At 44.2% G+C, this 14,200-nt stretch overlaps 1 protein-coding gene across 1 annotated transcript in view; it reads right to left on the bottom strand.

Annotated features, from left to right (window-relative positions):
• Nucleotides 1-428: 428 nt before the first annotated feature.
• Nucleotides 429-14,200, bottom strand: part of CLSTN3 (calsyntenin 3) — a 39,669-nt gene continuing 25,897 nt past the window's right edge. Inside the window, exons 13-18 of the mRNA XM_089488969.1 lie at nt 13,860-14,086; nt 9,494-9,664; nt 7,021-7,166; nt 6,771-6,906; nt 2,301-2,518; nt 429-2,199 (exon numbers count right to left, since the gene is read on the bottom strand). Coding sequence (XP_089345095.1) covers nt 2,044-2,199; nt 2,301-2,518; nt 6,771-6,906; nt 7,021-7,166; nt 9,494-9,664; nt 13,860-14,086 — 1,054 coding nt within the window. The 3' untranslated portion in view covers nt 429-2,043. The remainder of the gene's footprint in view (nt 2,200-2,300; nt 2,519-6,770; nt 6,907-7,020; nt 7,167-9,493; nt 9,665-13,859; nt 14,087-14,200) is intronic.

Here is a 14,200-nt window from a genome sequence, read left to right as displayed (position 1 = left end):
AGGAGAACCATATAGTAAACTTTTTGGAGGAAATATGAAATATCAATTTACCTAACTGAGAAACTGAAATACCAGCTATGGAGAAGAAGAGATCTTGCTGTGAGTGGCATCTGCAGTCACGTTCAGCAGGCTTCCTTATAGGTTTTCATTTGTAGATTTTGCCTTCTTAAGAGGAAGACAAAAAATCGAAGGAAGGTTTTTTTGGTGTGTGTGTGTGTGTAATAATAGACAGGCAGCTAGAATGGGGACATCATCCAAGAAGAAGGAAGGCTGTAGTGTGGTGATGTGAAGAGCAGCCTCTATTCCTTCCAGTGAAAGTCTGGTGTATGGAACTCTGGCTCTGATGCTCAGAAGAAAGATGCAATAAATTTAGCATAGCCCTGTGTTTTAAGTTAATAAAATGTTCATATTTTATTAATAAAACTGCAAAGCTGCAACATTGCTCTTTTCTCACAACACATCATATAATGGCCAGAATTTGGATCCAGGCACATTAATAAAGTAGTCTTGGGAACTGAGGAGGGGAGCAGGAGACCCTCTGCTTGGAAGCAGCTACCAGGACATGGATAGACACACACCCTGCCTGCAATTTCCACATAGGAGAACGGGAAAGAACCCCACACAGGTTTTTCAAGCCACCTCCCCAGATGCAGACAACTCAGCCCACGCCCCCTTGCCTCTGGGGAGCCTGCCTTCACAAGGCAATAAGTCCCAGAGGTTGTTGGAGACATCTAGCGCCTCATCAAAGCAGACCCCTTGTGAACAGAGCCTGGACTAGTGAAATCAGCACCTCTGGAGACAATTTGCTTCTCTCTCCCTGCAGGACCATGGCAGGCTTCAATGAAACAGGTTGGTGGAGCAGTGATGCTCTAGATTCTCAGCTCCTTGGTTTGAGGACCCTGATGGTTCTCCTAATCTTAGCTCTGGTTGCTCCAGTGCATTGATGCCTCACATTCCTGTGCAAGTTCCCTTCAGTGCTTGCTGGGGATATGTTGCAGTCCATAGCTGTAGATCTTCTGAAGGCTGTAGATGTGCTCAAGAAAACTATCTGGCTGTGATTTCTACACAGTTCACCCTTTGCTGCTCCAGCTTGAGGAAGGGGTATAAGTCAGAATAAAGCTCACAGTCTCTGAAGGATAAATCTAGCATGCAGGCCCTGACCTTTTTTCCTTCTTTTTATTTTAAAATCTGCTCCATTAGCTTTTCCACTTCATGTTTCTTCACTTATCTGAATATTATTGACAATTTTACAAAGCGACACAAGCAGGTTTTTTTGTTTGCATCAAACAAGAAAACAATAATAAACCTCAAACAACAACATTGAAAAAATATACAATATATATATATATAATATCTTGGGGCCTCTGATTTACCCCGTGTGCCATCCCCGCCCTGGTTCCCTTCTCCTTTCTCTGCATCCCTGCTGCACAGGACGCCAGCTGAGCTCGGCCCTGCTGGGTGGGGTGGGAGTTTTCTGCTGGAGAGAAGGGTAAGCCCTCCACCACAATCACCCAGTGCCCCACTTGAGTCTGAACAAGAACCTGGGGGGAGCCAGGAACCTGGGAAGAAAGAAAGTGCCTCCCTCGGGCGCTGCTCTTGGAAAGAAGGCTGGGGCAGGAGGCAGAGGTGGGTCTACAGTGAGGCAAGCCAAAGCAACCACCTCAGGAAGCAGATTTATGGGCAGCAGAATTGGAGAGAAATTAACCTGAGCCAGAAGGCCCAATCCACACATAGCTCCCCCATAGGTCAATTTGGCTTTCACTGGAGAACTGCTAGGCGGATTGTGCCCCATGTTTATTGAGGGCAGGGAAGGTGGCAATTAGATTTTCTGCCTCATGCACCAAAATGTTATGTTTGGGGCCAGTCTCCACTGTGTAAACAGGAGGTCTGGAGAAAACAGAAGGGAAGGGCAGGGAATAGGAAGAAAAAGAAGAGAAATGGGGAAATTAGGCTATTTCCCCCAAATACTAAACAAAAGCAGAACCTCACTCTTGTTGGCATTCCACTTCCACTCCCCCCACCCCCACCCTCCATTGCATGCCTCTAGTAGCAGCAAGGGGCATCATGCTTGCCCACAATGCGCTGGTCCTCTGCGACAGGGCTATCCGGTGAGTCGGAGTCACTGCTGTCCTCTTCTGCTGCATCCCTTGCTTTACACTCTGTGACATCCGCTGCCCTCTCCTGGCAACTCTGATACGTCTGTGGAAAAGACAGAGAGGAGGTCAGTACAGAGGGAACCTCAGCCCTCTACCCTTTCCCCAAATGGCCTCATCTCACTAGCTCCACAGCCCTCTCCTCACCTCCATGGGGTTGACGATGATGGTAAGAGCAGAGTCGTCCCAGAACATCTCATTCTCCTTGGTCTGTGCCCCTCCCTGGCTCCCCGTGGACTCGCCTGGGCACTCGCGCTCGCCCCCTCTTCTGTGCAAGGAGTGGATACGGAGGATGCCCAGGATGACCATCAGGGCCAGGAAGCCAACACACACCACAATAATTATAGTGGCGGCACTGGGGACCACTGCAGGGAAGAGAAGGACAAGCTCCACCTGTAATGACATCCGTTGCTTCTCTCAGCCTGTAGATCTTGAGGGTAGCTTTGGTGGAGTGGCCCTTTTGCCACAGACCCTGTTGATGCAACACACAACAGGTGCATTTCTGCCCCTTTTCTAGAATCTCCCACTCCAGGCTGAGGAGCCAGTGGCCAGAGGTTTAGCTGTCCCTCCACTGAAAAGGAGAAGACAGTTTCAAGGAGAGCAGCTATTAACCATGGTTGCTTTAATGGAGCCTCCAGATTCTGAGGCTATCTCTGAATACCATTTGCTGGTAGGCCAAAAGAGCAGGGAAGAGCTGCTTCTTCTTAGAGATGCCTGACTAGCCTTTCCAAAAGACAGAATGCCAGGAGAGAGGGAGCCCTTTGGCTGGATACAGCAAGGCTCTACTTATGATTATTTCTCTCATATGTCTTTGGTTTGCAGAGGTTATATCTTACATTCATAATGTCTCAACAGCCCTTTGCCCTGGCTACTGAAGGAGCTGCCATCTTGACTCCTATAGCAATAAACCTTCACATTTCTTTAAATTATTGCCATGCCCTTTCTTGAAATCTTAAAATCAGGCTCATTGTGAGAAGAATGACATAGCGTAGAGCTTTGCAAATACAAATAGTATACAAAATCTTTGGAGTCCTTGCCAAGCAAATCTAGCTGACTAGCTAAATGATGGCATTTAACAGAAAAACTCATTATTTCAGAAAGCTTATCTAGCTATCAGTAGTAAAGACAAGAAATACCAAAAGGAAACCATCAACCACATTGTGAGCCAGGTGTACGTTTGTCTTAGACCTAGCAATGAATCTATGAATTTCTTGCCTGGAACTCCTACTTATCCCATGTTTCAGATGTTTTGTTGTTTGTTGTTAACTGCCCTCAGATCAATCCCAACTCATGGCAACCCTATGGATGAGACATCTCCAACCCCCCAGTTCTCCACTGCTCTGCTTAGGTCCTGAAAACCCATGCCTGTGACCTCCCTGATTGAGTCTATCCATCCGGTGTGTCATTTTCCAAGGTTTCAGCCTAGGCTGGTCTTTCACAAAACCTAGTTTTCTTTTCCAATAAGTTCTGCCTTCTCATGATGTGGCCAAAGTACAATAGCCTCTGTTTGATCATTTTTGCTTCCAAGGAGATTTCAGTCTTGATCTGATCAAGACACTTGTTTGCCTTCATGGCCGTACACAACTCAAATAAACTGATTTTCTTCTTGTCTGCTTTCTTCACTGTCTAGCTCTTGCATCTGTACATGGCGATTGGACAATGGCTTGTATGATTCTAACTTTACTGCTCAATAGTATATCTTTACACTTTAGGATCTTTTCCAGTTCTTTCATAGCTGCCCTTCGCATTCCTAGTCTTCTTCCGATTTCTTGACTGCAGTCTCAGTTCTGATCAATATATGATCTAAGGTACAGGAATTCTTTGAATATTTCAGTTTCATTATCTAGGTTGAATTTATGTAGATCCTCCATGGTATTCCTCCAGGCATACTAATGGCCTTTTAAAAAAGTATATTTATCTTGTACTTCGTCACTTTAGTAATTGCAGGAGGGGGAGCCAGATTTCAGCACTGATGTACTGACTAGCAGCATCTCTCCCAGGTTTCAGTTAACATTTTTTCAAGCCCCAGAGGATGGAAGCTGGGACATTTTGTGTGCAAAATATGTGATCCATCTCTGAGCTGTGGCCACTGTTTTGGGGATATCTGAGAGGGAACTGGTGAAATCTTAGGTCTAAGCCTAACTGTACAGTCTACATGAGTCTTCCATAAATTTCACTCTATGGAGGAACAGTACATTGGGACTGAATGAAGTTAGCTCACTTCCAGATTGTGACTCATAGCATTGGAAGAGGCCCCAAAGAAGTCTCCCTCTTTAGAGGTTTTTAAGCAGAGGCTGAATGGCCATCAGGAATGCTTTGATTGTGGATTCCTAAAAAAAAAAGGGGGGGGGGAGTGGGGATTGGACCTGATAGCTTTTGTGATCTCTTCTATGAGTTTGGCATGATTTGCTCTTGACAAACCCATGCTGGTTTCTACTGATCACTATATTGTCATCAAGATACTACCAGACTCCTGTATTAGTAACATTAAACTGAGTTAGAGAGTACATCAGCAAGTTTCTGCAATACTGTGAGATGTAGTTCATCTGGCCCTGCAGATCTGAACTCATTTAGGTTAACTATATGATTCCTGACTATCTTGTCAATTTTGATTTGCCTTCTGGATCCCTTTCCAAGTTTTCTGCTTATTCACAGAAGCTCACAGTCCTCTTTTTGAAAGAACACTGAAGCAAAACAGGTGTTGAGAAGTTCTGCTTTTTCATTGTGATTTCTCAGCATTTTATCATACAAATGTATCCTTTTTGTTCCTCCCCACTTGTCTAGTCAGTTTCATATATCATGATATATCGTTTTATGTTAAAGTTAGGATTGTCCATGACATATGTCTTATTTCTAGGTGTGGTTGTGAAAGCTGGACAGTGAAGAAAGCTGACAAGAAGAAAATCAACTCATTTGAAATGTAACTGTGAAGAAGAGTTCTGAGGATATCATGGACTGCTAAAAATAAATGAGTCCTACAGCAAATTAAGCTTCAACTCTCCCAAGATGCCAAGATGATTAAACTATGACTGTGGTGCTTTGGCCATATCATAAGAAGACGTAACGCACTAGAAAAGACAATATTAAGGTAGAAAACAGTTGGAAAAAAGGAAGACCACATTTCAGATGGATGGACTCAATCAAAGAAGTGACATTGCTGAGTCTTCAAGACCTGAGCAGGGCTGTTGATCATAAGATGACTTGGGAGTTCTTTCATACATAGGGTCGCCATAAATCAAAGTTGACTTGAGGGCAGTTAACAGCAACAACAAGTAGACTACTACCTCAATGTTGCTTTTCTTTTCACCATTTATTTTTACCCAAATGCTTTAAACTGGTCCATTCTGATCACTCTCCTGGATTTATGTACAAGTGAATTTGTCTTTCCTTTATAATATTACTCCCCTCATTTTCTGACACATCTATTCTTTTTGAAGAGATTATGTCTTTCAGTTCTTATATTTCAATCATGGGAGACATTCCACTAGGTCTCTGTTAAATCTATAAAGTCACATTTGCCTTCCTGCACTAGGGCTTCAAGCTCATCTTGTTTGTTTCTCAAACTCTTGTATAGGCATCTGTAATCTTGTTTGTTCTCATCTTTCAGTTTTAACCTAGATTTATTCTCTCCCTCAGCGTCTTCTCTAGAATTCACACCTTAGTTTAGAGCTTGCCTTTGGGCTGATGTTTGAGCATCTCCAAGCCCTAGGTGTTTAGTTTAAAGCTCTCTGGTTCAGATTTGCCATGCTACTATCACAGACATTCTTCCCAGTCTTTTTGAGGCACAGCCCATCTGTAACCAGTAGTCCTCTCTTTAAGAAGTGAAGACTGTCATCCCAGGAACTAAGCAGACTTTCTCTTCTCTACATCATTTACATAGCCAGTCACTTTTAGCATCTTCCTGCCCCTTATCCTTCACTGTTCTTATCAGTGAGCCCACTTGAAATAAGAATAAAGGACAGCTCACCCAGAGAGTGTATCAGTAGCAGATCCTGCAAGTTATGATGAACTGAAGAACAATTGCTAGGTCCTAAATCAAAGGAAAAGTCACATCCTCCTCATCAGGTGATTTTGGTGAAAAGAGCAACCAAATTTCCCAGAGAACTTTGGCGCCATCAGTGGAAACTAACTTTCCAGGCAAGACATAAATAATGAGGAAGGCCTTGTTTTCTCCTGGTTGCAGGACAGAAATTATCATTGTTTTGTGTTTGCTCAAATGCATTCTGAGTGCAGTAGTTATTTCTCAATGGGATCTCGGCAAACTGGCTCTATGACAGCTCTGTGGTGGGCATGGAAGAACAAAACCTGCATTACATTGTGAACACCCTTGCTCTTTGGCCTCATTTTCCTTCTCAGTTCTGCTCAAGTTCTTTACCACAATGAAAGTATGAACCTCCCCCTCTATGGCCCCTTCTCAGGTTAGAGAATGGGTCCAATCAAATTAGCATTCCCCACCGCCAATGTGACTGCATTGAAGAAAGGAAAGACAAACTAAGATATCCCATTATGGATGATTACCCATGCTTCAACTCTTCTGACCCCTAAAATTGTGTATGCTCTCCTGTCCTCTCCTCATCATTACACACTTGTATATACTAAACATCAATCAGTACGTACTGGAGTTACGGTGGATGTTAGCCAAGCTGTGGCCAGAGAGTTCTGGTGGGAGATGATGGCCTCGGTGCATGAACTGCTGGGCACTCATAATATGGTTGGGGTGAACAACTCGGTTCATGTTATGAAGGACATTCACCTGCAAAGAGAAAATTCACGCCCTGAACTCGAACAACTTGACTTCAGCCTGGCCCACTACTATGGCCACTTTCATAAGTTTTTAGTTCCACATTCTCTCTTGTGATGGATTTACCTCAACAGTAAACTCATTGCTGGAGTAACGGCCATTCATTTCCGTGCAAGATAAGCGGAACTTTCTCTCATAGAGAGCAGCACCATGATGAATGCAATATGAGACCTGGCGAAGGATCTCTTCATATACAGCAATGCTCTCCACACCTACAAATCAAAACAGATGAAAGTGAGTGTGGGGATAGAGGACCTCAAGCTGGCTGGATTTAGGTCTAGTTTCAGGATACAAAGGACATTTCTAATGAAGAATATGCAAACTAGCTTGATAAAAGTCCAATGGTCTCTGGAGGCATGTGAGATTTTAAGGAATTCATGGATTCCTTCTCCTGCTAACACATGTATCTTTCACATTACATAATTATAGCATTTTAATTGCCATGGCAACATCCTATTGCCTGGGGTATGTAGCAAGGTATCCAGAACTCTCTATGGCCTCATTGAGCTACAAATTCCAGGACTCCATCAGATGCAGCTACATCAGTTAAAGTGGTATCCTACAGCACTACTTATCATGTAGTGTGGAAGATACACAAGGGGCACACTGATGCAGTGTCACCTGGCCCCTCAGTTTCCTCCATGTTCTATGCTGACTACCAAGGAAGCTGAACAGATTGTAGTCTGAAAGGCATGCCACTGGATGAGCTAAAGAGGCAAATCTGACAACGTATGACGGCATTAGTGGTTCTGCTGTTATTTCTATCAGAAGGGACACTAACAATATGAGTGATAATTGTGAGCTTTCATATGCAGCAGCCAAGATGGAATGAGTAGAATTTTTTAACAGAGGGAGACCTTTACGGTGTTGACAGGGATGGAAACAGAGATGCAAAGAAATATAGAAATATGAGAAGAAACATTGAGTGATGGAAAGTCAAAAAGACTGCTAAAAGGCATTGAAAGGGCATTTGTGTCAGATACTGGAGGGATGAGGAACCAGCGTAGGGCTTTGAGGAGTGGTCAGATATGACTGGAGTGCCAAAAGAGGCAAACTGCTTTGGCACTATAATTTAAGCAGAGCAAGAACTGATGAAGATGATGTGCACTAAGGCTCTTGTCACAATGATCCTTGTCCATACCTAGCACTACATACAACAAAAATATCAGGGGCAGAAGGAAAGCAATGACTCCCTAAAGATTTCACCAAGAACCAGGCTGGTACCTAATCATTATCCAAGGCAGGCATTCTTCTCCTAAGAGAGAATGTAAACTTGGAGCTGCCGATTGTCTAAGTACTGCAAAAGCAAAACAGCATTTGCAGCCCCTGTAAACATCAACTGGCAGATTTAAGGCTTCCATTTTACATGAATTCTCACTGGACAGGTCAAAGGAACTACATACCTGCCTGCTGGGAATCCCACTCCGTCCATCTCTTGCCTTCGTGATCTCACCAGAGATTGCTAACATTCACTCTTAGTAGCTGTACAGGTTAGAAACCTGCTTTTAAAAAATAATTAAACCTGGGATTCTTAAGAATGCCTAATTGGCATCCAGTACCAAATCTTGTACTTTTTTTCTAAAGTATGCTTGCATGGGATTACTACTATATATTTATTTAATTTATTGAAATATTTTTATCCTAATCTTAACTGAAGATCTCAGAGCAGCTTACAATAAAATCATCTTGCAACAATAATTACAAAAGTTTTTTAAAAAATTAAAAAATATACTAAATACTTTTTCAATTTATAAGCTGACAATATAAAACCAGTTAAAACAATCTTGAATAATGTAACTATAAAATGCGCAGCTTGGTTAAAAGCAGTTTGGTCCAAAGGCCAAAATGCCAGGTTTTAACTTTGCCCAAAAATGATTCTAGCATAGGTGCCAACTGGGCCTCCAGGGGGAGGGAATTCCATAACTGGGGTGCCAGCATAGAAAAGGCCCTCTGCCATGTCCTCTCACATTGCACTTCCCCTACAGATGGGACACAGAAGGGAATGCCAAGATGAAGGTTTTGGGGAAGAAAAAACAGAAGAAAGAGTTCAAGGACTACCACTGAAGCTCAGGCTAAGTATAATGGTGGCACGTTGTGGACCACACAGGTGCCAGTGCTAAACTTGCCTTCCTCTACTCACCATCCGTTGTGGCTCTCCCCGCAGCAAACAGCCCAGGTGTTTCCCTCCTAAACTAGAAGTCACTTCCAATATCAGTGTTCAGCTAAAGAGAAAAACAACTGGAAATCCCAACTATGGTGAGGTAAACTGTAGCCAGATGTGACTATCAACACCCCTCTCCACCTGCACACCATTTTTGCCACTAAGATCTGATGCAGACACTTGATTTCTATAAGGTAAGGTACAAGATCTAGCTTTTATACATGGTAGTACAATTAGTCTGGATCTTGTATATATGAACACTATCAGTTGGGTGTGGAAGACTCATAGTCCTAAGGTTTCTTATACTGTATTCCTAGGTTGTGATGGAAATAAGAGGGAAGATGATAGAAAATAAAAAGCTCTTGAGAAAGTGCTGACCTGTGACAGTAAGATAGGCTGAGGCATTGATGAGCTCCAAGCCTCGCTGCTGCAGGGAGGCTCCATCCAAGAGGAGGTACTCTTTCTCAGGATCCAGTTCCTCTCCAGCCAGGGATATCTCACAACCATCCAGATTGTGAACAATCTCATCTGACATCCGTGTATCTGCCACTGCAAAGAAGGGGAAATAGGTAAGACAGGGCAATGTGTCAGTCACCTGTTTGTTTGTTACACACACATTCTACTCTTCCTCCAAGACACTCCTTCAGCTTTACAGCAAAACCGAAGGGACATTTCCACCAAGAGTGAGTATCAGTCAGGCAAATAATATTGTACTGACCAGAGGCCAGGATACAATGCCTCAGCATCAAAATGCAAATTTGCCTAAGAATTACATGCAGTTCTGATCGTAATGATTAACTAATAAACTTAAAATCTTTGATCTCACTAGATTTTTACAGATAGGATGAGTAAAACATGACATTTCAGATGTCATTAGTGGATTCATGTTAGCAAACAGTTTTAGCTGTGTGCAACCTTTGATCCGTTCTAAACCTTTTTCATGTCACATTTTGTATGACTCTGGCCCCAACTCCCATTTTTACAGCCCCCCCAATGCCACTTTTGTTACACTACCCACAAATACAGTGGCTTAGGTTGCCAACACCAAGCCAAATATCATCCAAAAACTGTGATCAAAAGTGACATGACTTCTGGTGTGCCCAAACACATTGGTACAGCCTGTGGGAGGGGTCCACAGCATGAAAACTGTCCCCCCAAATTTGCCCATGCCTCCTATATGCAGAGATTCAATACTACATCAGTAAAGAATATACCGACAGTGAATATTTTGGCATGTCTACTGTGCACTAAGATACAAGATGATCATCTAGATACAGCAAGTTCCCAGTTGGAGCCTCAACTTAGCCATTCACCCCTGGGTGGGCCTAGACTAGCCAGTCTGTGTCAGTTTCATCTCCACCATTATGCAACACTCTATAATGGGCAGCTAACATGTTATTGCTGAGAGGATTGTTGCGAACAGCCCCTGTATTGGGTAGAGGCCGGAGATCTATATCTGGAATAGTTGGAAGGGGCAGGCCGGGGGCACCACTGTTGTTTGCGGTATTGTTGTTTTTGACCAGTGACACCCAGCCTTTTGCCTGTGAGATGTACTTTGGCCAGTGTGTCCAGAGACTCGTCAGTTTTGGCCACAAAAAGGCTGTCACCTTCAAAGGGCAGAACCTCAATACACCTTTTTGCCTCATCAATGAGATCAGTAGATCTCAGACAAGCACATGAAATCACTTTAGCCAACCAGTCCACCCAGTGCCTAGCTGAGAAAATTTGCTGGCTGACCAAAGAGAGAGCGCCCCGTGTAGAAGGCAGCCACCTTTTGTTCTTCCAGCAAGGAGAGGAAAGCAGACAACTTGTTCCACAAAAACTTCTGGTAGGCACCCATGCAAGCTTGCATGTTATCCACCTTGGCAGAAAGGGCAGTTGAAGAGTAGAAACGTCATCCAAAAATGTCAAGGCTTTTTCCTTGTCAGTTGAAGCAGAATGTATTTTTCCAAAAGATTTAGAGGTAGACTCAACCACAAAGGAGTTTGGAGTAGGGTGGGTGAAGGGATAAGGTGCTGTGCCAGGTTGAACCTTGTAAAGACTTTAAGCTTCTTTGAAGCAGATAGCACAGATATAGGTTTTACCCAAGAAAGGTTCATGACGTATGACAATGAGGCAAGAAAGGGTAGGACGGCTGGTGAAACTGCAGTCTGAAACACAGGCTCTCTCAGCAGCTTAGGAGCAACCTTGACTTGAAGCCCTATTGCCCAAGCCATTCTCTGAATGACCTCAGAGAAGAGTTGAACATCCTCATTTGGGGACTGAGGTGTGGTGTCTTTGACCTCTTCCTGAGGGGATGCAATAACAGGAGAAGGTAAACCTGGTGTCACTTCTGTGACGTAAGCCGACTCCTCAGTAGATTGCTGAGGCATGGAACTAATAACAAACTGAGAAACCTGCATGGTAGTAGGAGCAGGTACAGCTTAAGGCATCGACATCAAGGATACAATAGGAATAACAGCAGGGATAGGCATCAGGATCAACATCGACAGTGGAATCTGAGCTGCCTGCATTGACTGAACGGGAGATATAGGAGGTCAAGAGATCGTCGCAATAGTGCGAGGAAAAGGTGAAGGCACTCTGGTCATGTCATAATCAAGCCTAGACTCAAAACGGGGATGATGAACATGGTGTGGAGATCAGGATGGAGATCGAGACTGAGCTCAATATTGAGAGGAAGAGTTGTAGTGCATCTCCCTATGGTGGTAACGATCTCTACAGGAAGGAGAGTAAGACTGATAAGCAGAAGGGCATTCTCTCCAATATTCTTTGGCTCGATAGTGATCAATATACAATGCAGCGGTATAAGACGAATCTCAATAGTAGTGTCTAGAAGATGGCGCCAACAACGCAATCCTGATGGTGTCGGAGAACAGTGAGATTGAGCTGGAGACACTTCATGGTGTCGATGGGCTGAGGGTAAGAGCCTGTAAGCCCGAGCTGGAGAGGCAAATATCTGCGACGGCACAAAAGCAGGTACCGGTGGCAGTGGAGAGACCATCGGCAATAGAGATGGAGTGGGTACCAAGGCCGGCAGCACTGTAGCAATCAGAGATGCCAAGGTCAAGATCCCCAATGTTGAGTCTGTAAATGTGACCGAGATGGGGGGCTGAGATGCCAGCGTTGGTGTTGATGTCAGGAGCAGAAATGCCACAGTAGTCTCTAAGGCACATGCTGCCGTCGAGATTGGCATGGAGGCCGGAGGAGCCATTGAAGTCGAAGAGGTGATAGGTGGAACAGAGGCCTTAGACTCGCTTGGCTTTTTTGGTGTCACGGTCGCCGGAGACATCAGGTCTTTTCTTGGTCTTGTGAAGTTGGTTCTCCTGGGCAGCAGAAGGAACCTCCTGCAGTGAAGAAGACTGACCAGCAGATGGCTTAGCAACATCCTCAGACACAGAGAAAAACGGCTCTAAAGCGCTCAACGTCGAGGGCCTCGGTGTTGAGGAGGGTGCTGTCAGTGTTAAGACCTTCGGGGTCAGAGAACTCGATGTCGACAGAGAAGATGGTGCCAGAGCCGATGTTCGATGTTTTGGAGAGCTTATGGATCCGAGGGAGTTTTGAGATGGGCACCAGAACCAAAGGATCAGTTTGAGAAGACGATTTCTCCACAACAGAAAGGGAGCGTTTCCAACAAAAACATTTTAAGCATTGGGCTCTGCTGTGAAGAGTCGCATTGGCAAAAGAGCGACAAATATCACAGCTGTTGGTAATGTGGCCCTCACCCAAACAAAAGGGCATTTAGAATGTCCATTGGTGAGGGGCACCTTTCTATTACAAGAAACACAGAGCTTAAACAAAGAGTTGAAGGCCATAAGAGGCCTAGAAGTGAGGTGCTAAGCCAGGCGAAAAATACACACAGACACAAAATCCCTTGCTTCAAAGCTCTGTAAGGGCAATGCTCACAACACAAATGCTTGAAAAATGAAGAAAAATGAAGAAAACCTAACTCTATCATACACAAGAGCACTCAGCTGGAGAGCAATCTGAAAGGAGTGTTTCTCTTGTGGTGGATGAAAGAGAACTGAAGGAGGAGTTAGATTGGCAAGATTGGGCATGAGCGGTACACAGGAGGAGGTAAGGCTCCTGCCAATCTATTCAGCCTTTTCAGCTTCCGAATAGTCTCTGCACAGGCGCAAAACCCTATTGTGTGAGGCTCAGAGACCACGAAGAAGAACCAAAGGTGCATCATCTATAGGGAGGTTAGTATTAAGCACAAGCTCCTTCACCCAGTGGAGATGCCCTTCTGCTGAATGAACTGAGAGAACTGCTCTCTTGGCTAAGAACTAAAGGAGGAAAAACCAAAAGGGGGTTAAAGAAGAGTTGGAGCAAGGGATTAACCCAATCATGCTTCATCAGAACCCCTGCTGGTCCAAGGACATAGCTACAAACTAATGTCAAGACAATGTTAGATTAAGGCAAGGACAGCCTCAAATAATTTCTATCATCCTTAGGCTGAGCATGGTGTGCACAGCTTCTGATGGCTTAGTATTGGCTCAGATTGCTTTGGGGCTGAGTAAACATAATCATGGTTCTGAAGATGGAAAACAACTGTTCATATAACCAGGGCTATGAAGGTTTCCTCCACAGTCTGTCATTCTAGATTATGGAGTCAGCTACCCTAGAGCTTTTTCTAGGATAATCTAGGATCTGTTTGTTGAAGGACAACACCACAGCTGTATATTGTATCTGCCTCTTTGTTTTGTCCCTTGGACCCACAGCATCCACACTGGAATACTCAACTCACCTGTGCCATGCCAGCTCTCATCTTTTTTGGCCTCCACCTGATGTGAAATTGAGCAAGAAATCTGCAGGTCAGGGAAGAGAGGGACTCCCTCAGGACGTTCAAAATCAGAAGCAGGCCGGGCAAAGTGAGAACTTCCACTGAGTGAGATTTGAGGAGCGTCAGGCTGAAGCACAACCACATAACCTTCCACATTTGGGATGGAGACACAGGACTCCTCACTGAAGCATCTAATGGGAAAAAGAATCATGTTTTTTGGGTGGGGGAGAGAAACAGGTCTCCCTTTCATAAAGCAAAGAAAACTTTTATTTAAGGCACATGTCTATAAAGAAAGCTTGATATTC

Source organism: Sceloporus occidentalis, unplaced genomic scaffold (assembly GCF_023333645.1).
Source record: "Sceloporus occidentalis isolate IW3139 unplaced genomic scaffold, rSceOcc1.0.p SCAF_1, whole genome shotgun sequence".
Taxonomy (NCBI): Eukaryota; Metazoa; Chordata; class Lepidosauria; order Squamata; family Phrynosomatidae; genus Sceloporus; species Sceloporus occidentalis.
The sequence above is the reverse complement of the archived record's forward strand: the minus strand, read 5'-3'. Positions and strand labels throughout refer to the sequence as shown.